General features: G+C 40.7%; 2 protein-coding genes across 5 annotated transcripts in view; one reads left to right on the top strand and one right to left on the bottom strand.

Moving 5' to 3' along the window:
* The window catches only part of DUSP22 (dual specificity phosphatase 22), a 134,514-nt gene that overhangs the window by 33,218 nt on the left and 78,210 nt on the right, over positions 1-23,086 (top strand). The gene's annotated exons all lie outside the window — the stretch shown is intronic.
* On the bottom strand, positions 6,581-17,198 carry NQO2 (N-ribosyldihydronicotinamide:quinone dehydrogenase 2). Of its 4 annotated transcripts, XM_083825325.1 has the most exons (8): positions 16,946-17,196; positions 16,423-16,475; positions 16,109-16,238; positions 14,652-14,816; positions 13,005-13,135; positions 10,523-10,636; positions 8,073-8,174; positions 6,581-6,908 (listed from the first exon to the last, which is right to left on the bottom strand). In XM_083825325.1, the coding sequence occupies exons 4-8, from the start codon at positions 14,689-14,691 to the stop codon at positions 6,735-6,737; spliced, it is 561 nt and encodes a 186-aa protein (XP_083681451.1). In that variant the 5' UTR covers positions 14,692-14,816; positions 16,109-16,238; positions 16,423-16,475; positions 16,946-17,196; the 3' UTR covers positions 6,581-6,734. The 4 variants fall into 4 exon arrangements, with proteins under 4 accessions (XP_083681451.1, XP_083681449.1, XP_083681450.1 ...); XM_083825323.1 differs by lacking the exon at positions 16,109-16,238 and having other exon boundaries at positions 16,946-17,198; XM_083825324.1 differs by lacking the exons at positions 16,109-16,238; positions 16,946-17,196 and having other exon boundaries at positions 6,581-6,847; positions 16,423-16,915.

The raw sequence follows: 23,086 nt of genomic DNA on the forward strand, positions 1-23,086 counted from the left end.
GTTGCCAACCAGAGATGTGAAACACACAGGTTCCATTGCACCTCTCGTAGGGGCTGATAAATAGAAAATACCAAAACCATACAGTGCTAGACCAAGGCTACCTGGAATAGTTACCTGTCTTATTAATCTTAAAAATAAAATCAAATCACAATATGCTTGTGCCATATTGCAAAAGTGACTTAACACAGGGTTATTTTCCTGGTATTAATTTTGAAGACGTGACTTATAGTAAGTTTTGTCTATTGAGGCTTCTGTTTTCCTGCTTTTTCCTTTCCACCCGTGAAGTCCTACTGCGGTTAGCTGCCAGGTAGCTGTTTTGAGTTTTTTTTCCCTCTCAAACTGTGAATTGGGAGCTCTGTAGGACTGGCAGCGTGGTGGACACGAACACAATGGTGCTGGGTCTGTCTATGGCAAAAGGCTCTGTCGTGTTTCCTCCCTTGGGAGGTTCCCAGCTCTGGAGAGGAGTTGATGCTGAGGCGCTAATTCTGGGCTCAGCACCCTGCCCAAAACACTGCAGAGGGACAAAATCAGTGGACAAAACTGTAAGCAGGTATTTGTCTTTCCGTAATCTTTCCATAATCTACCTTTTAATCTAAAGCTAAAGCATTATCTGGTCTGACTGATCCCACTGCGGTCCAACAGCTGCCAAGACGTTCTGTTATGCAGATGATTTTACAGAGAGAAGCCGTGACTTTTAGCTAGTTCTGACATGCCAATTCAACAAAACTTCTGTTATACTTTCCTGAAGCCATAGAGGGCAGAGGAGGGAGAATCTGCAGCACTGTGCCACCAAGAGTGTTGACATGCGGGAGAAGGTCTGTGCGCCCCTGGGGAGCACGACTGCAGAGTGCAGTGACCCAAGGGACGTGGGAACCACCGTTTGTTGTGGCTGACTGCAGCCACAATTTTCTGTTGCAGATAAGTTCAGAAGATCTTCTGAGGTCCTCCCTCGATGCTGAGCTGTGGCCTAGCAACAGAAATATGAGGGTGTAAGTGTAGAGTGTAGACAAGAGGAATTACCTTCCTCATGACTTCATAATCAGTTCCAGTGAACTGGAACACCTTTGCTGTGCGCATTCCTCTGGCGTAAGTTGCACGTGCAGGTGTGGCAGTTCTCTGTGACAGTCTGTTGCTGGCTAGTCCTTGTTTTCTTCTCTATGTCAGATATTAACAAAATGCTTTCCCATCTCATCAAGAGCAATTGGTAATTCAGAAACAGCTATGAGGTACTTTGGCTGCACAGTCCCAGAGAAGAAGATGGTTTTCTCTCTCCTTACGGAGTTTTTCAAAGAGATCAGAATTCCTATGGGTTCAAACAACAACACACAACTCCTGCTAAATCTGGATGAGTTTAAACATGTCTTAGGATGGATGGAAATACCTGGTCATGAAAATTTATTTCACTAAATTGCACTGCTCAAAGATATAAGCACTTTACTAATATTTATAATTACTATTTTTTTTAACGTCAGTCTGCACCAAGTACTGTGACTCCATTATTAGGCATTTCCTTGGTATTTTGTTCTATGGAGAATGTTTCTGTAAATACACGAACAGCAGTAGATGAAGATGGAAGTAACAACACAATTACAGGAAAAGATATTTCCAGGACTTGTTTGCAAAATGATCATCTACCGCCACTATATTAAAGGACCCAAAATGAAACTTCTGAAATGAGAGGGTACTGCTCTGGACTGAGCATTCTTCTTGCCCAAATATTTGTAGGCAAAGGTTCTTTTAGACATTTTGACTTGAGTTCTGGAACTAAGGCTGGGATAGCTCTCAGTTGATCTTTGCAGTAATGCACCTAATTTAAAAGGAAGCACCGTAAATCTTGGAGATTTGTTTTTGTATTGCTACTGTAAATGTTTTCATCTCCTTAAAATGGTAAGACAATACCTGGCACTAAAACTTAAGAGTACCGTAAACTTTAGTTTTTTGCATCCCTTTTGTGGTGTGTAAGCTCTTTGGGCTTAGAATATCTATTAGCATAGTAGGAGTCTGCTTAGAGGGGGGAAAAAAAAAGGTATGAATTATGCTTGATATTCTTTACTGTCTGTTCCTTTCTTCAGCACAACCATTTTTCAATTTATGTATGGTGAAGTATTTTCCTCTGTGAGCAGAGAACTAACCTCTAGTGAGATTGTTCCAGGAATCAAGTATTTAAACCGAAGAGGGAGCTGTCTACGTGTGGCTTTAAAGGATAGGTTTTTGAAACCAGTCTTAAAAGCACCTTAGGGCATCTTGGTTTTCTCTAGGCTATGAGGCTTCTCGACCATATAGATCAGATGGGGATCTCTTTGTTTGTGTTTTTTCCTAAGTTGCAAACATGTTTCACCTGCTGTTTCAGAATGTCAAATAAAGAAACTCTATTATGAATTTTGGAACAAATCATCAGGGAAAAAGACCAGACCGTTGCCTGAAAGGATGTGGGAGGGGAGGCTCAGCTGCAACAGCAACAACAAAACAGACCGACTGGAACAGGAAAGCATGTTGCCATTATACTATTTTCCCTAACCTGAAACAGCTAAAGTTGCTCACCTAAGTCTAGCCTTATTCTGATGAAATCAATGCCGCTTTGACAGGTCTACGTGTGGCTTTTAGTGTAATGTGGTTTAGCAGAGCAGTAATTGTTTAGATCAAAATGGCTGCGATGTTTCCAGTACTACTAAGAAACCAATACTGTCACTTCCTTTCTCTTTCCTTATTAACCACAGATCGCTCTCTATTGCTTTTCTGAGTGTTAAAATCCTCCCTTGAGTGTTGAAAGGAACCGTGTTTGACAGGCACGTGCCCCAGCACGTCAGCACAGTGACACTTGGCTCAGCCCCAGCTATCGAGCACAGTTGGCCGGCTTCCAAAGCACCTGGAAAGAGAGACCTTCAGGAAGTATGGCTTAGCCTGGTAGGTGTCCACGTGCTAGACACAGCTCACAGTTCTAATTGCCTCTTCTCAGAACAGATACAGAAGAGGTAGACGTGAAATGAAAAGAAACTGACAAGAATTAAATGGCCCAGGGAACGGCTTCTCTATGAGAGAAACTACACAAATGAGGACTGAGATGACTGCAGAGAGTTACAGTTGAATAGTTGTTCTTGGTTTATTTCCACGCCCCATTGCATATCCCTTACTATGATGGTTTTTAAATTGGAATGGTGTTCCTGAAGAGTTCACTTTGTGAGGAGTTAAAGCATGTGGAGAATGATGATCCAGCTGATACAGTCTACTTGCATTTTCAAGAGGCTTTTGGCAAAGTTTTGTATCAGAATTTTTAAGTGAAACTAAGCAGGTAAGGTTAAGAGAGAAGGATGAAGCGTGGACAAATGTTTGAAAGATAGCACAAAGAGGACAACAGTAGACAGTTCTCAGAATAGGGGGAGGTTTCAAGTGAGGTTCTGCAGGGGTCCGAGCTGTTGAAAATAAGTGACCTGGAAAATCAAATGTAGCTACTGGCAACCAGGTACTTCACCCTCCTCAGTCTCCCCCCAACTCCAAAGCTCCACACAAGGAAAAAGCTGACCTGCTGAACTTTGCTGAAGAGCATTAACTGCTTAAAATTGGCATAAATCCAGGAGAAGACTGAACAAAATACAGAGAAGAGATCTGCTGGGGCTGGTAAATGCGGAGAAAACATACATAGCTCAGGAAATCCCCTAAACTAAATATAGTTGGAGGCTGGGACAGCAATCGGGGAAGTGCTCGCTCTTCCTGGCTTATTAACCACTGTGGAGAAAACACTCAGGTTTGGAGAATCCTTGTTCAGACCTAGCTTGGCCAGCCTTGTATGCCTACATTATATATAGCCAGTACAATGTAGGCACTTTAATATTACCACGTGTGTGAGGGGTCTGGCACGCATGTGCCAAGTGGTATCCAGAAGTATATCTTCATCATATACGTTAATCTGAGATTCTTTATCCAACTGTTAAGCCCACTAAGCACTGCAGTTGATCCAGTACAGTAACATCTTGTTTGATGTTGCAACTTCTGCTTTCATATCCATTTCCTTCTTTCTCAAATATTCTGGTAACTGAATGCAGTTAAGACAAGGGTGATTCCTCGCCTATACAACTTTGCTCTTTGCATCTAGAATCATCTGGGTTGGAAAAGGCCTTCAGGATCATCAAGTCAAACTGCTAATGTGACCTACGGAGTCCCATCACCAAACCATGTCCCTCAGAAGTTTCAAGCTGGTGTCTATTTTCTCATAAGCTTTATTTCCTTCATGGATGTAATTAAGGAAGGAGTTAGGAAGCTGCAGGTTTTCAGAATTTGAAATTAGGCTTTACTGTTAAAATAAAAGATATTATTTGATGGTCTTGATTGCTTTGGTGGAGACACCTCCTGGCGTGATGTGTAAGATCTCAGTTCCACCTTCTCCCAAGTCTCTGATGAGAACTCCTCTGCAGGAAATAATACATACAGGATATGCTGGGACATGCTGATAGAGTTTCACTAGTTGTCTTTAGGAAATAACACTAAGTATTCCACTGACAATGAATAACGTTTTAGTCTCTCCACATTTTTAGAAAATAAGATTTTACTGCCATGTTAACTAGTCAGGTCACTCTGGCATTGTGAAAAGCAAGAGGGAAATGGACGGTGTGGCACTGTGAGTCATAGTTTTCCCCCAAGCGTTCTTTTCTATGGAATTAGTGTCTTCACTGAGCAGATGTTTTGAACTGGGAGGTCTTTGTGGTGGGATTCTGTGCTTGGCAGTAAATTGTAAATGGGATTTTTTTTATATGTGTTGTAAATTCTTTACAACCAAACAGTAACAAAAAAAAATTCCTTTTTTAAGAGTCTTTTCAGATATTGTGGATATATGTGATTTCACTAGCTCAGTTGTCAGCCAAAGGGCTGGATCAGATGTTTCTGGTTAGCGATAGTGTGTGGAAGAATTTCCAGGTACGCTGAGATTGTTTTTGATACCAAATACTCATCTGTCTTCTGGCAAGGAAAATCTCGGGATTATAAAATGCAGAAAACCATAAAATTCGGTTCCACAAACCTGAAGATACTCTGAGGAATATGGATCATTCTGTTCGTCTTCCAAGGAACTGCTCCCCTCCAAAGCAAGTAGTTATATGTGATCAGACTTAGTTTTCTATGCATTTGACTGAATTTTCTTTTGGACGGGGTTTTATTTGTCATTCAGTCCCTCTTTAGCTAACTTGAAGTTGTTTTCGTTATGTCCTTTAGGCAAGGATGTGCTTTCCCTACAACTTGTGCAGATAATATTTTCTATTTTATTCCGCTTCACTTTCATATACAAGAGTTATTGAACCAAGGCAAAATTCTTGCTTGGGTAATGTATGGGCTGTGAGTCATACACATTGAAGCAGACACTTGCAACAGCATGGAGCAGCGCTGCTTCCCGGTCCAGCAGCCCTTCACCTCATACACTGACAAACAGGAACATGTCTCTTTCCCTGCTGTAGCAATTCCCTGTCTGGAGTGTTAGATAACTCTGTCCCTTCCCAGCTTGGGCTTGGCATGTTTATTGCTCACAGTCCTTAAAGAAACCTAAGGGTGGGGCATAACAAGACTGCAATATGCATGCTCTGTATGCAGAGGGCCGAGTGTCATTTCACAGTGACTCAGACGGTTTCTTATTCAGGCTACATTCCTTTAATATCAAAGTGCAAAGTCAGCTGTTAGGTAAGTTTATCAAAGCAAGGAATTACGTAGCTAAGCAAGAAACCCACTCTGCCGTATGCACAAGTTTACTGCTCTCAAGCACCAAAATTATTTCACTGAAGTTCAAGGTAAGATTCCCAGATATCAAGAAGCAATATATTTTTTTTTTTCCTCTTTATGAGTATGTCTTGGCCCATACATAGACAGTGCTTCTGCATTTTTTTGGGAAGGCTTTCTGGCTCTCTGACTGGCAGGTTCATCTTACACTGATGGTGTAGGGGATGCACCAAGCTTGCCAGACCTGAATAGCAATGCTGACTGGTGTGCAAGGGCAGGGAATAGATATAATTCCCTTTTGTCTCTACTTAGAGTAATAAAAATAGTCAGTTCCCTTTGATTTTAGGAAACTGCTTACTTTACAAGTGGAAGCTGTGCTGTAAAGAAAGGCAATACATGTTTGTACTACTGTGGAATATTTTTATTTACTCCTTTCCTTTTCTGGCATGTCCTGGCTTTAATGTATTTGTAAGTACATGGAAAAGCCTAAGCTGCCAAGAAGGGCTTTCCAGTTGCCTAAGTCACTGTGCAACTATACATCCTTTTGCATTATTCACAATCTGACTTCATGCCTCAAAGGCACAAGTGTAGATCTCTCATTTAAAAGAACAGGTTTGTCCATAATGAGGTTGAGCGTAGGCAGTACATTCCCTGGCCAATTATTAAAAAAAAAAAAAAAAAGAAAAAAAAGAGGTGGCTGTTGGTACAAAGAGTGTTAAACTTGGCTATGTGCTTTACTGTTTCATTAGCAACAATGGTATAATCTGCAATTAAGTACCGCTTGTGTTACCAACTGCTTGCAGGCAGGATGTCACTGTTTATATGAGCAAGGATAATTCTTCACAAAGAGTTGTGCACTCATCATTGAAGAGAATCCCTCAGGTAATAAAGATAAATTCTTTATTTTCAGCTAAGCTGCTAGCCGTAGTAGTCAAGATACCTACAATGCATATGAATTACGAAGTCAGCATTCAGATGTTGAGGTAAAGCACCAAACAGAATGGAAACATTCTTTTCTGTAGTCGTGTGTCTGAACATTACTTGAAATACCACTCAGGAGAGCAGTTTATGGGTTCTTCCTTCCAAAGAGTCTTCAGACGCTGGGCCCAAGCAAGCAGCATCTCCTTCCTTTTCTCCTCAGAGACATATTCTGGAGCAAAGCAGATGTGAGGCTCAAGGACTTTGACACCACAAAAGTGCATAATGCCATGCTAGATCCAAAGCAAACAGAGAAATGCCTCAGTTAGCTTTTCACTTTCAATTTGAGCATGTGCAGTATTCAGTTCTGAAACTTCCTCTGACCTGATACGGCAGGTTTTCTAATTCTGTGCGTTTATCAGGAGAAGGGAAATAAATTGCACAAGTTCATTGTTTGCCTTGGCAGTTTGTGTTGAAAGCTAGGCATTATGCAGAATGACATACAACACACTGAAGGATAAGGTTAACTTAATTTATTCTGCTCTGTGAAATTTATCTTTAAGTGCTATTAAACCCATAGAACTGTTCTCTTCAGCTGCCATATTCTATTAAATTTGCAAAGATCAGAGACAGCCTGAAGTTCATTACGTTGCTTGAATCTCCATGGATTGTTCAGGGTTGCAGTACATCTCTCATCTACTTTTAAGTATTTTTTAACCTTTTGCCTCTAGCATAGCCGCACAATTCTGAATGAGTATTTGTGCCTTTGAAATCAGCTCAACTTGCCTTTTTCCCTCCCTGTGTTTCTGAATTTGCAGCTGCATATAGCATTCTTTGTGACGTTGACTTGCAAGCTGAGCAGCTAGGTAGCCTCGCAAGGGCACGCAGCTAGTAATCAAAATGGCTAGGGGACCAGGGAATTTCCAGTAAAATTAAAGCACATCCATTGTATTGTATCAAACACTACTTGTCACAATTTGCCTTACCACTTAAATTCCCTAAAGTACTACTACTACCTCTGACAAAAGGGTAGCAATAAGAAAAGGCATGCTAACTGTAGTATGCTGATCGTTAATGCCAGGGTAATGTGCAAGTGCCCTCCTGTCCCGCATCCTACATGAAACAGGTAGCTACGAGGAAAAGAAACCCTGCGTGCCAGGGCTAAAGGAAATCCTATTACACTAGAGAAATTAAAAAGGTAGACATTATAAGCTTTCTCTAGATTCCAATTTGGAGGAAGAGGCACATAACAAATTTAAAAGTCTGTGGACTCTTAAAGAAGTTTCAGGGTTTTAGGGCCCAGCGATAACTTACAGATGCTTGTAACTGACTAATTATTTTTAATTATAGAGCTAACTATGAATATATTTTATATCAAATAAACATCAACACAATTGCTAAAATAAATAATAAAAATTAATGCAAACAAGTAACAACCAAATATTCATATGCGCTACCTGCATGGGCCACAGGAGATAGCGAATATCACCATTGATACCTCCTTTTGCATACATCTCTTTGCTTCCTCCAGTAGTGAAAGAAAACAGGGCTAATTTATTCTAGAATTAAAAACAACAACAACAAAAAATGCTTAAGAAGACTTTTTGAATAGTTCAAGAGAGATTCATGGGAAGCTGGACAGCATCAGTTTCTGCAGGAGGTGTCCCCTTCCCCAGCCCTTGAGTTTAGCAGCGACTCCGAGTCACAGACTGAAGGCATGCACCTAAACAACAGACTGCATGCCAGGGCTTTGGGCAGAGGCTGATTAAAAAGAAAAGGAATTATGTGTACTGACACCCATGTATGAAGCAGGGCTGACCCTTGTTCTCTCCTATGAAATGTTTGGAAGACTCTGGCTGGAAAGCACTTCATGACTGTGGATATCTTTATTCCTCACTTTCCCGAATGCAGAAATTGTGTGCTACAATCCCCGTTCAGATCTGGGCTTGCTCCTCACTTTTAGAACATTCAGGTGTTCTAAAACCACATGTTTCTTCTGATTCTGTAACTCTGGTGTTGGCCATGGGCTGGAGCTCAGCACTTCTCTCTGTCTTAGCTCCCATAATTAAAATAAAAAAAAATATATATTTTGGGTGGCATGACAGTGCAGTATCACAACTGCCTTGCTTCTAATCAGTAAGCAGCCATGATGGTTGGGGATAGTTCCTATTAATCTCAATGAGGCAGTTATTTCTGAAATTTAAACCAAGTGAAATGGTTGCAAGATCAGAAACTACATAGATTACAGAGAATACAAATATGAAGCTAATATTGGTTATTTCTGGATGTAGTGGTTGTTACCAAGTAAGATCCATCAGACAGCGGGTAGAAGTTCTCTAGAGGTATTCCCAGTGTCATGGAGAATCAAAAAGTTGTGAATTGTCTTCCAGAGATACTGATCTTGCCTAATTTATAAGCTACAGAGAAGAAAAGGCTGAAAGGAGACAGCTGGGACAGAGGCCCAGAATTTCCTACACTGAGTATTGCAGGTTTCTGATTAAGTTTTATAGTTTAATTACAACCTTTGGCATCTAATCCCAGAACACGAATCTTTGTCATCTATTCTAGTATGCCACTTGTTACAGATTCATGCAATTCTATGGTGGTGAGAAGAATGGCAGATTACAGTTTTAGAAAATGAATTGATTTAAACTGTTTTCAAAATGCGTGCTCTTCCAGTATACCATGATACACTTACCAAATTATGAAGCCCATTTTGCAGGCCAAATAAAAATCTCTAAGAGGTTGCTTAAATCTTTGGGAACCACTGCATCCTCATTATAGTACTACCTTTCAGCCAGTTTTAACAAGTCAGGGACATACTAAACACTTTACCAAAGCTTTATTATTGAGAGCTGCCAAAATGGTCACTTCATCAAATTAGGATCATTTTCCAGTTACTTTCTGACACCTGAACCATGTTCCTTATCTATATGTGTTCTCCATATCCTAACCACAAACACAACAGCTTGAACCTTTATCTCAAAACCCAACCATGTAGCATTTTATATTAAAAACGCTTTTCTTTTTCCTAGACTTGCCATGGGTACAAAGTTTCTACCTCACATCTTGTTACTGTACTCTCCTATTTACACATATCAGAATATTTTACCTATAGAATTATCATTACAGAACTGTAAGAAGAGTGCTAAGGTTGACCTAAACCCATGGCTTTTCTTAGTTTGTGTAGAATAAGCAAGAACTGATTGAAAATAAGAGTCTGTCACCAATACTTAAGTCAAACTTCCCCCACATGCTTTATTGAAGTGTTTTTATTTTGAAGATGAAGTTTCTGTTGATGCATGATGTTGATGGATGATGTTAATCATCCATCTACTCTGCAATACCGTAGCGTATAGAGGGCTAGGCGCTAGCTGTCTGGAAACATGTTGACCTGCTACAGCCCCACTAGTCTGAACTAGTGTATTTAGCCTTACATAATAATCAAGCACAACTGCTTCAGGATGCATGACACTTGCCTTCTTCCCCCTCAACTATAAAGTGATTCATTTTATTAATGTCTCCCTTTTGCAACATTTTGCAGAGAACTCGTATCTGGAAAGTGTTTTGGAGAAAGGTGAGGGAATCGGTCCTTGTAATAGACTAGAAAGAAGTTTTTGTACCTCCTTGTGCTACCATTAGAGCAATTGTTGTGTGCTGCTCAGGATACATTTGGATTGATAACAAGTTCAACTTCCAAGACCTGAATTAATGCAAGTCTAATACTGAAGGCTGGAATAAGCCAGAGGTTTCAAGAAAATAAGTAATTCCTTCACAGAAAAAGCTATGGTCTGCTTTCAGCAGAGCTGAAAGTGAAAGCTTTATACAAACATAATGGAAAAGAAAGACCACTACTGAAGCGCGCTGCAAAAATCTTGGTCTTAATAAAACACTTTCAGAAACATACCTTCAGCAAACCGGAATCATAACAGTTTGGGAATTCGTGAGCAAATCCTTGGACCAAGACTCTGTCCATCCAGCCCTTCATGATTGCTGGCATGCTGAACCAGTACAAAGGAAACTAAACAAAAAGGAAATTACCTCGTTAACACGGAGAATCTAGGGCATCCTAAGGCCTGGTCTATAGGCAGTGCCCTATTCTCTTAATCTGTTCAGATCTTGTACACGCCTTCTTACAGGAAGGAGAGGCAGTAACTATGCTCGGCAAAGATATCTGAAGTGCTTTCTGTTTGTGGTAGTCTCAGGTACCTAGCTAAACAGCTACAGTGCATCAACACCATGGTGAACGTGAGGGCTTCCACACAGGTGAAAGCTGGAAAACAATAAAGCAGGAAGGTGTCACTTAGTTCAGACTTAAGCCTGTACGGAATTGTGTCTCCGATTGTTGAAATGCAAAAGGAACGTATAAGCTAATGGTTAGTGCTGCCAAAATGGCCACAGAGAGCCCTGTTACCAGGACTGACATCTGGTGATCAGTTCTGATCTGACGGTCCTCTGACAAGTGCCATAGTATCTGACATGACGACCCCTACTGAGAAGAAAGCCTCCTCTCTAACAGTAGGGCTCTGTTCCTCGATCCTCCAGTTAGCCCATGGGTCTACAGCCTAAAATTATCATGTCTTGTTTGCATTGTCTTGAATGCTCAATGGACTTCTGTTCTAGGATGTATTGCTCTTCTGAAACCTTTGTACACTTTGCAGTATAAAAGAAGAAATTCTATTAGAAGCTTATGTGCATATGGCTTAATTCAAGATGGAAACAATGTGGAAATGGCCAATCACCATGATCTTTGGAAGTGGTGAGCTTAGGCTATAGTAAATTTTAAATTACTTTGCGGTATCTTTAAGAGGCTTTTTTCTTCCTTTTCTTTCCAATTTTTATTTTTATTTATATTTTTTTTTCTGCACCAGAACACACTCAACTCCTCATAGTATTTTAAGGACAGAAAGTAGAAAGCTACCACTTTCTTCCAGGGATGTTTTAGTAATCTCAGAAGCAATATTGTGAAAATTATGACGGTGTATGTTGAAATGCTTGCTTGAGATATAGTCGCATCCTAGATTTCATCTAGAATGGGACAGTGGAATCTATATGGGCTGTGCCTAAGGCCAATGGTCTGACCGTGAATATGGTCAGGTTATTTTTTGTTTTTATTACACAGGGCCTCCCAGCCATCAGCACTCTAGAGGACAGTACATTGTGTACTTTATCCTTGCTATTGACTGCGTTTGCACAAGCAGTGACACGTTTCACCCTCTACGCTGCTGATCCCACTATTTCATTTAGGAGCTACTCTGCACCCAAGCATCTGTCTCACACAGGGAACATTGTTTCTACATTGTGGGGCTAGTATTGCTTTCTGTGATATCCCTGTGCCCCGTGCACACCAAAGACATAACCGGCACAGAGTAGAGCAGTGGTGAGGTGTAATGATCATTTATCAAGTCCAGATAGTGCTTCTGCAACTCAGCAACGGACGAGGGCAGCACGGTTGGGAAAGTCAGAATTCCCCAGGCCTGCTGGCTGCTCCCAACTGCTCGCCCAGAAAAGAAGCCATGCCCTGCTTCCTGCTGGCCTGCCTGATAGCCATGGTCATATACCTCTTTGTGCATCCAGATACTGAATTTGGCCCAGTACTGGTGAGTTACTGGATTTGCTGTCATATAGCTACTCAGGTAATTGTACTACTGATCTGTGCTTGTTACTCTAGCATTACTTAGAGATAAAGTCTTTGTCCCTACAGCTGATGGTCTGGTGTCTGTTACCATATCCCAAGTCTAAAACTTGGCAGGGTCACCTCAAGGTCCTACACACATTTCTGTGTATAGATGTATGCTTGCTTTTCTTGTGCTCCCAGATAAGAGGATACCATCAGGCTGCCTGATAATATGGCATGGTTCTTATATGTAGAATTATAGTATTATTTCGCACTCGATCCTTTCCGGTCTGAGTTGCTCCATGCAATTGTTTTAGAGTGCAGGTGGCATGAGGAGCAGTCTTCACAAAAGTAGTCTGATCGTGTAGTTTTTGAATGTTAATTTTTCAGTGAAGTGCAGGTATGAATTTTACTTGGGTATTTTAAAGATCTGATTTCGGATGTCTTCCTAGTCAACAAAAATGTTACTGTGGAGCCATTATTTGTGTGAAAAATTCATATTGTGCCAGAACAAATAATGCTCACACATGATCTAGTATTTTTGATATTTTTTTCCTAAAACGTACATCATATCAGAAAAGCCTGACACCTTGAAATTGCTATGTTGGGTAAAAACTATTCTATGTAGACGGCTGAGCTACTGCCTGTTTTTACTCTGGCTAGATTCAATGTTCCTAATGAAATCTGTAATCCTTTCACTTACTGCTGCTTGTGGTTTCTTCAACCCTGTACGTTACAAATGAAGTCTTTTAATACAATTTAAAATGATGACCTGAAAAATCAGCAAGTCTGCTTCCTGCACCTTCTTTTGCTCTTCAATCAAATCATCGGACAAACCTCCTCTCTTGTAAGCTTCCCAGGTCTCCACTCCGTAATTGAACTCATCTGAGTTGTGCAAGCAATCTGTGGATAGAAGGGCATGGTCATTGCTTTCTCCATTCCTAGCCCTGTAGCCAAGTAAGAATTAAGTACAGGTTGCGATCTACAGTTCTAAATAGAGTTACTGCTTTCTGGTTTTGTCCCACTTTCTTTTTCTTTTTCTTTCTTTTTTTTAATGCTATTCCGTATCATCACAGCTGACAGATGATGACTTGACTGTAAACTGGAGAGGAATAGATTATCTCAAAGTACTAAAACTTTTACCTTTCTGTAGGAGACAGAATATGAAGTGCAAAAAGGGGACCTAAGCTTGGCTCTAGACTCTGGTGATGCAGGTAGGTGATTTACGAAGATTTAAGAGAATTCTGCTAATTGCTCTGCCTCTGCATTAGGGATTACTGAAACCCCTCAACAGTCACAAGCACTATTGTAGCTGCTTTTCAGCCTCTCTAGAAACACAGCAGGGGCTGGGGAACCAGTAAAGGCTGGCTCTGCTGACTCTGCTACAGTTGGGTGAGCTGAGTCAAGGGTGTCTGAACCAGACATGCACATTCATTCCTGCTGATTCAACTAGCAGATGGTCAGCCTCTAGCAGAAGGACAGGTGACAAGCAGTGGAAGGTGGAAGTAGTAACCTCTTGAACTAAACTAGGTACATCATAGAATGGTATGTGAAACGAACATCAGAGGTTGATTCTGGCAAGTGCTAATGCATTTTTGCCTCTCAGTAATCTTACTGTGAATCAAGGTTCGTATTCAGGAGTGGACTTTTAGAAATGCTTACATTTCAATGTTAATAAGTTCCTTTTTCTTTTTTTTTTTTTTTTTTTGGTCAGTGCTTGCATTAGACCTATGCTATTTCTTTTTGATTCTTGTTCTAGAGTGTCAGCTATCTCAGATTATGTTATAGCTTTGTTTTTCCTGACCAGAAGAAGTACTGGGGCTAAATGCTATTAAAAGCATGGTGGAACTTTCTTAATCATGAAGATACCACATAAGCCTAACAAGATCGTATCTGTTCTTAAGTCTCAGATGCAACATCTAGTCATTTTTAGTAATCATGCACTATCAAGGTAGCTGGAAGGTACCAAAATGACTCAAAAGCCTGTGTACTTGAGTGCCTGGAGCTAATTTGCTAAAGGCATTTGTAATATTGTTCATTAAGAGAACATGTTTCTTTGAATGTCTCCTCAGTTGATTGCAAGTACCAGGAAAACAATACCATTCCTCATTCATTTTGGTCTAAAAGCAAAACATTATTTTACAGGTCTGCACTACACACGTTTCCTCTCCGTAATTGAGGAGCCGTTTTTCATCAGATTTGTTTAAAAACAGGTGATAGTTATGTTCCTACACTGACATTTCTTGGTCAGTGCTTACAGAAAATAAAAAACTAGGTCTTGTTATTTGGGGTATATTTGCACAAAATAATAGCAACTATTTTTCAGAATGCACCTAACAGCATGGGTTCTAGATTGTTAATGCAGCAGGATAGACAAGATTAAAGTCTGTCTCAAAAAAAGTATTTTGGCTAGACTCACCAACAATGTCGTTTCTTGTTGCTCTTGGCTCAAACTGCATCGCGTATAAATCAGACACTGTGACAGTGCAGCCCTGTTTGCTTAATTCTTCCACAGCAACCGTCTTCAAAGATCCATTCAAAGACTTGGGCTCTTGATGTGCGTAGACTATCAGGACTTTTCTCCCTGGAGGCAGAAAGAAAAGCAGAAAATACCTTTGAGGTAGGCAGATACAGAAGAGTTTGTGGAGCCAGGGCCAGGCTTTTCATTTTTCTGTACTGTGATTTTCGAGCAGCACGGAGCTGATAGTGGCAGCATTTGACTCCTGCCCAGCAGAGGAACTAATCAGTAAATGCCTCCCCACCCAATATTGTGCTATGCTGGGTTTTCCTAGGCAGGGCTTAGTGGGCTGTAGGTGCCTTTCCATAGCAGGCCACACTGCCCTACATCAGTGCAACTCAGGGCTTTCCCACTTCTCCTCTGGCATGGTCCATCCTCTTGAGTCAGCATTTGTGTACAGCTGATTCCTTCAAAAACTCTCACCCTACACAAAAACAGAACAAAACAACAAACAGCTTTCTGCTGGTTTAGCTCCCTGAGCTGAGTCAGACAAGCTACAGAGCAAGAGTGAGGGACAGGATGGGATCAAAGCAGTGCCAATTTACGTTCCCTCAGACTGTTGCGGAAACAATTTCTGAGAGTTCAGGGCATTCTCCTACTGCATTGCAGGTTCCCTACGTCTTCTGTTGCCATGCTGTAGTGCTGTGCAAGTGCCAGCCTCAGGGTAGATGCCACTATCCCACTTCAGCATCTTCACAGTGACTTCAATAGCAAGTGACGTGCCTTTTTTCTTAGATGTGGCAATGAGCTGTCTTGTATCTCAAAATAAAGCAGACTTAATCTAAACTGAGTGGCAAGATGGATACTTTAGGATGCAGCTTCTTAAATTGATCAATAAGGGGTATTAGAGTTTACTTGTTCAAATTCTTATGGTATGTAGCCCGTTCAATTTTAATAATTGTCTAAAAAAAACATTCATCACTGAACACAAGGGAAAGGTAAAATATTCTTATGGGGTAATATGTTTGTACATACGTACTTAAGAGGATTTCCAGGGATTATTGAAAATGTCTGGATCTGCAAAATATGCAGCTCTTGGTTCCTAACTGCCAATCTGTAACAGGTATCTCCTGAATTCAGTGGACACAAGCTGTATGCCCCAGATCACCACCAGGGCAGCAGGTAGGTTTGGGGTGTCAGAGATACGAGAACCAGTGCTGAAGGCTTGAAAAAACAAAGCCTATTTTTTTAACATAAATTTTAAGAGGTAGTGATTTCTACAGTGTGCTTGGCATCCTGCATGAAATACTAGCTTTCCTAGAAGTCTACTACAATTTGTGGTTAGATGCTACCACAAATTTAACAAGTGTATAAACTACTTAAACCACTGCTTGCTCACTCCTTGTAAGAGCAGTTACCTTTTTGCTGTTCTTGCTAGCTCTCAGCAAATAAGTGGTTCAGTGGCTGGAGATGAGGAGCTCAGAGATGCCATAGGATTAATTCTGCAAGCTGCTAGTTTGTTCCCCTTGCAGTGGAGTTGAGGGCACTCTAACAGTGGAGAGATTAGAGATTTCAAATGCATGCTTTACTGAAGAAATTGTGGTGATTTGAAAAAAAAAAAAAAAAAAGAAACAAAACAACTTTAGTATCACAAGTAAACACTACAGGCATTCCATATAGCAGCGTGCCCAGGACCTAAGCGAATAGCATCCTTATTAGTATTTTTTCTTACCTGCCATTTTCCAGCAACACTCAGTCGCTTCTGTCCTGAGAATCCGGCACGGCCTGTAAACTCAAATGACAGATTTGTCCGTGTGAGAAGCACCGCGAGCAGGTGCACGGACAGCCACCGGCGCGGTACCACCCGGCTGGGAGCGCCGTGCTGTGTGGTGCCGAAGGGGCTGTAGGCCTGTGGGAGGGCGGGCAGGCCGTACGCGTGCTCCTTTGGCAAATATTGCTGAGCTGGCTGACCGCCGCTGAGCGAGCACGTCACCTCATGTTCAGCTCTTGGCAGAGGCCACCGAGTGCCCGGTGGAGCAGTTGTTGCTGCTCTTAGCAAAGCGCAGCTCCCCGCTCGGTTAACGTGGACGTGCTGCGTCACTCTCCAAAGCTTCCCCAGAGGAAAGGCAGAGCGCGTGCTTGTTTTTTCCTCTTTTCCTCTAAAAACCAATGTCAGGCCCACTGGCCCCCCTGTCTCCCGTGCCACCCATCCGGGGGAGTGCCACGGCCCCCCCTGCCTCCCCCTGGGCCTTTACCCGCAGCGGTGCTGGGGCTCGGTTCAGACTGGAGAAGCCGGGGCGGACAGCAGCTGATCGGGCCCCCGGCACCGAGCAGTAAGTGGCAGGGCTACCACCCACGTCCTCTCGCAGCGGGTGTGCAGAAAAACCTCCGTGCAAACCTTGCCCTGCTGTGGTGTTTTCCACCGGCTGTGCTCCGTGGTGCTGCGTTAGGGGAGACACAAAGCCCTCAGCCGTCTCCCCGGCTTCTCCAGGAGAAGGCAACGCGCACAGTGCTGCTGGCACTGGGGACAGCGGTGTCCAGAAATGGGAAGTGACCCTGGCGGAAACTGGGGCTACAGCAGTTGCTCAGCAACAGTCAGTATGCTGAATATAAAACTAGAGCCCAAATTCTGCTTGGTGACGCTCTCCTGCTTATGTGGGAAGCAGCGTGGTAAAGAACCAGACAGGGACTCAAGAAACACAGGTTCAATTTACTTTCTCTCAGGTAGGATGATTTATTTTTGTCTTTTTGTCCCCTCTGGTAACAGAAGTAATGAGATGATCTGATAAAACAGTGTTTCAACAGCTCAGGGCTGTTTGTATGCTGTTAGCAAGTAGAATTCACTTTTGTGAAGACTGGGCAAAAGCTAAGAAAGAAGCTGAAATGGCTGTAGCCCAAAGACTGTAAGTTTTTTATTTTATATATCTTTATATATGTATATATATTTTATATCTCATATCAATGGCCAAGCCAAAAATATTTATTGTCCTTCACCCCCCCTCGCCCCCTAAGCATAAAGTCTACTTATGGTAAGACAAGGGAAACTAAAGGAAAAATGCTAGTAGTTTACATACTGTACCTAGACAACATTGTTTGACATACCATATAATATAATAACTCACAGAAATAGCAAAGAAAAAAATTACAAAGCACAATAGCAAAGAAAAAAAAAATAAAAAATTTACACTGTGCCTGTACTTCAGGGAGCACATTTGTGATGCATCAGATGGATGAACATGTATGTTAAAATATTCCACAGATCCATAAGAAGAAAGATATTTTACTACCTGGTAAATAACAGGCTTTTGAATGGCAAATATTGCACCACTGTAGGTGAGCTGTAGTGTCAGTTTTGAGAAGTTTATGAATTTGTAGAGCGTAAAACCATTAAGTATTTCTTCACATAAACCTAAAAGCCAGTGATCTCATTGTAGAGGTAAACAAACAAAAAAACCCACCTTATTCCTTGGTAAGGCTGTAAAAGTTTACATGACTGGTACCCATGTTAATTCCTAATATACTCTGAAATCCATTCTTCTCAAATTTTGTTGGACTTATCTCTAATAATTTTACAAAATTAAAAATAAAATCCTTTCAATTTCCTGTTTGTCTTTGGACAAGACTCCTTATAAGGATTTCAGCAGCCAGATTCAGCTATTTCTTAGCAATCACATGAGCACATTTATCAGAGCTCTTAAGAGAAAGTTCAGGGTGATTTGGGGAATCCATGTATTTTTGCATTTTGGGCAACTCTGTAGGACAGAGTGGAGCTTCTTGTAGCCTCCTTCGCCCTCTTTTACTCCTCCTCCATTTTTAAAGTTATTTAGCACTCAGAAAAGTGTTACTGTAACTCAAACATCCTTGCAGGACAATGCACCTCTGCAATGAGAATTTTGTTTTGCAGGTTGGGAGTATTTCTTAATCCTCTTTTTTTTTTTTTTTTTCTTTCTATAGCATTTTCTATTACTCTCCCCACTCCTCCCTGAGAATAAGATTTATTTTTTTTTTTACCTGTTAACATTTTTTCTCTCTAAGGAGTTAATTGCTAATTAGCAATGAGAAAAAGTAGCTGTGACTAAACTGGAAGAAAATTCTCCTCTCCCTCTCAGCCATCCATGAGCATTGACTGAGTGAGTTGTACTTCATAAGAAATTTGAATGTTTACAACCTCACTGACTATTGATTGGCACAGATTGTTTTTTTCTCTAACACAAGACAGAGGACATAAGAAAATAAAAATGACAGCAGAGATTCAGACCAAGGGTTCATTCCACCTAGTATCCTCTCTTCAACCCTGCTCACAAGTATCTGGCTATGAAAGAGTAAAAGCAGAGTAAGCATGTAGGATATTCACCCCACTGCTCTCTCAGACTGCAGCTATCTTCATCTCAGACCTGAACATGTAGTTTGTATGGTAACCTCCAGTTTGCCTCTCTGCACAAGATACTTTGCCCAATCTCCCTGTGAATCTGTGCCAATTGTGCAATGTCCCTGGCAAGGACTTCCACAGACTTATTTTCTGCTATGTGAGGAACAACCCCTTTTGGCTATTTCGCATCTGATTCCTACCAGCTTTGTTTGATGCCCTTTGGTTCTTGTATTGGGTGTGACAAAAGAACAACTATCCATCTGTGCTTGTCTCCTCTGTCCAAAGGTGATTTTATGGACTTGTACCGTGTGCCTCCCAGATTACCTCTTTTCCAGATAGAAGAGTGTTCTTCAGGTGCTCTTTGTTTGGAAAGTCTTCTCTACTTTCAGTCATTCTCATTGCTCTTCTCTGCCCTTTTCCAGTTCTGCTGTATCATTTCTTGAAATGAGGGAACCAGATCTACAGACGACATTTACAGTATGGAGGCACCTTGGATTTACCTGGTTGTGTAATGATTTTCTCTCTTCTGCTCTCTGATCCTAAAAACTATCACCATAAAATTTGCTTTCTTGATGGCTACCAAGTGCTGAGCTGATGCTTACATGGAATTATCTGTCATTATTAGACAGCTTTACTCCTGGTTGGTGGCAGTCAACTCAGAGGCCCTTATTTTAAATGTTAGGCCAGGTTTCTTTGTGTCCCATGAGCGTCTCTTAAGATTTGAAGAGACTGAAAATAATTATGAATCGTCTGGTCTCCTGAGCAGAGTCCAGAACACTCTGGTGGTCTGTCATTAGATCCTGCTGAAGGTGGTTCACTGCAGAAAAAATACCTTAGGTTTTGGTGAAGAAACAGAACAAACGTAGGCATAATTTTGTAGTCACCAGCATGACCTTGAAACATGAAGGCTCCAGTCCCTGTGTCAAGAATTGCTAAAACATGCAACAGCTGTTAGGTGGACACATAACTCCTATTACGCTATATAAAAGAAAAAAACGTATGCTTTCTTTACCTAAGGTGAGGCATCAGCTGGGTGGGAGTTTTGAGAGTAGCTCTTCTGAACTCAGGAGTTTCATTTTTGCCTAAATGTCATTTATATGATTTTAACTTTTTTTTTTTTTTTTTTAAATATCTGGCCTAGAAAGAAAATTAGTAGCTTTGTCACAGTTCCTCTCTGAGGACTCATTCATTTCTGCTACAAAGAAACACAGTCAGCATTAACTGAAGGAAAAGAGAAAGTTACTATAAATAGGAAACTGTTTCATGTCAAGGTAAATAGTTATGCAGAAAATGGAAACATAAGACACTGTACCTGGATATCTTGGGCAGGTAGCCTTAATTCAAGAACTTCCATCGAATACTAACCCTATCTTTTTCCATTTCATTTTAAAATATATTTTAGTTCCCCTTTCAGATAATTCTGTTGTTGTACTTCTAGTGCTATTCTATTGGAAGTCTTCCATAGGCATGGAGTTCACTCAGATGAATAACCATAACATCACAAAGCAAGACTGAGAGATGAAAAATAATTGAAAATAAAGTATCCAAGAAAATAGAAAGTATGAGGAAGGCAGAAAAGCAGCCGTAGCGGGAAGATGATCAATTATAGGGAGATTAGTAGTGAAATGGATTCAAGAGCTCAATGTGGACTTTGGTGGTTTTCAGAGGCCAAACCTTGCCAAATACTGGTCAAGAAAATCTTTTAGTCAGTAATGAGGCTGATTTGACAGCTTGCTTTTATCTGCTAGAAAAAAAAAAAAGAAAAAAAAAAAACGGGCCATGGAACTAAAAAAGGGAAGAATCATTCATATGACTCTCTTCATCAGAAGTTGATTCCTGATTTTCTTTCCCAGGATGGAGACATATTCCACTGCGTTCTTCCTTTCCTATGATGAGATACAAGGTCATGCTATCCACAAACTATTTTCCTCCTCTTCCTTCAGTAGTTCACAGGTAGAGTGATGATTTGGATAGCCTTGAGCTGTCAAATGGTATTCTGCAAATGGTATTGGACAAATTTCTACCTGCAGTTTAGTTCCCAGGTGTTTTATGCTTCTTTGAAACCATCTGCTCTCCTTAATGAGGCCATTAATAATTTCTTGAATTGTTACCAGTGATGTCCCATGAGCAATCACTAATTTTAAGACACACAGCTATATTCTGCACATAAACAAAGCTCCGTTTTGTACAAGCTGTTTCAAAATTCTCTGTTTTGCTGAGAAGCTTTTGTATTCAATTTTCCGTACTAAATATCTACTGATAATATTGTTCTGAAGATACTGAATTTACTAATAAAAAATGCCCTTGGTCATAAGATGTATATTACCCAGCTAGGAACTAGAGAGAACTAGTTCCTGACTTGAAATAATTGGCCATTGGATATCCCTTCAGATAACTAAGTGTCCTGAACCTGTAATGGTCCCTTTGAACAGTGACAGGGCATCGAAGTACTGTGATTGGTTTAGGAAGCCACTTCAAAGATTCGGTAGTGGTGAAAATGTTACGATGTAAGGGATTACAGTCTGCCTCTGTCTTCTCACTCTACCCCAAACCCACATAACTGCTCTCCACATAGGTAGGCATGCAGGTAGGATTCTTCTTTCCTAATTTTAGCCACGTGAAATTTAGGGCTTCTTCTCTAAACTCTCATCTTCAGGTGCATGATGAATCTAAATTCATCATCTTCAGGTGCAACTCCTTTCACTTACCTTTGATGCGAGTAGAAGGAGAATCACTGCTTGACTTACACAGGCATCCAACATCTAGGTGGCTACAGGGAGATAAATACAATCCTCCCCTGTGAGTTTCAGAAGACCTGGCCTCCCACAGCCTTTTGAGTGACAGCTGTAGTCAGGGATATATAAAAAACCAGGTTCTCCAAGTGCATAAAACCTATCTAACATCGAGGGGTAAAGAGATGAGAGATTTTCCTATTTCACTAGTGCACTGAGGCTAATCACTGTCTGGCACTTGGTACTGTAAGAGCAGTGTTATAAAATAACAGGTTGGACAGTATGAGTCAGAAGCTATAAGACAGAGAGTCCTCTGCTGGGAAGTGGTTAGGCTGAGTCTACTGTCTGTTGCTGTGGTGGTGCCAGCAAAATTTATATAGCAAACAAAGCACTGTAGAAGCAGAAGGAAGACTGAAAAACCTGCGGATAACAAAGTGGCTGCAGAGAGAAGGAACTAGGCAGAACTACAAGCAGGCGTGGCACCAAGAGATCACACTTTTAAATGAAATGAGTTTTCTGGGTCAAAACACTGACGTGCTAGCATAGTGACACAGGGAAGTTTGCAGTGCTACTTCATGAGTCAAACTGCTTTAAGAACAAAGACCTTAATTCCCCAAATGTATCTAAACGTTTCCTACTACAGCATCCTGTAAGAAAAAGAATTAAAAAGTTGATTGTCAATCAGTGGTTAAAAAAAAAAAGGCAAAGTAGAACAGGTCAAAAAAGAGCACCTGCATATTTAAAAACAATTTAGTACTTTTATTCAAATTCTCTTCTAATATCTTATAAGCAGTGAAAATTTTTGAGTTGATTATAGGATAAAGATAAGAAAATGCATTTGAGAGACATGCAAAAGAAGAAATAACCATCATATTTTATTGCATCCAAGTCCATTTATGGCCCAATTTTAAAATCTACATGCTAAGAATATGTTATTGGATATTATAATTAAACTCTTTCAAGTTCAAGAGCTAAGCTACTCTGAAATAATCAGGTTTTTTGCTTCAAACCAACAGTGAATTGAGTCATTAACACAGTCAAGAACTTAATAGTTCTCGGTGTAAAATACCAACACATACATCACTTATATGGATTGATTACTTCATCTACTGAACTAGATTAGCATTTGTGGGTTTTTCTTTTCCCCACTTTAGCAGATGATACCTTTTTGAGATCCTTAATACTTGTTGTTTAAGTTCATGTGGGAATGCTAGTATCATAGTTTTGTGTGGTGCATTTTCTACATACAAATTATAAAACATTGGTTAGGGTGCAAGGTACAGTTATCTATTTTA

The sequence above is a fragment of the Anser anser genome (assembly GCF_964211835.1).
Source record: "Anser anser genome assembly, chromosome: 2".
NCBI classification, from domain to species: Eukaryota; Metazoa; Chordata; class Aves; order Anseriformes; family Anatidae; genus Anser; species Anser anser.

Bases quoted from the DNA above. Each gene is read 5' to 3' on its own strand.
- NQO2 (XM_083825323.1), bottom strand. The intron at 8,175-10,522 runs GTATGTTTCTGA...TTTTAATTCTAG, and splicing joins ATGATTCCGGTTTGCTGAAG to AATAAATTAGCCCTGTTTTC. The intron at 6,909-8,072 runs GTAGCGCATATG...CTTTGGATCTAG, and splicing joins ATCTCCTGTGGCCCATGCAG to CATGGCATTATGCACTTTTG.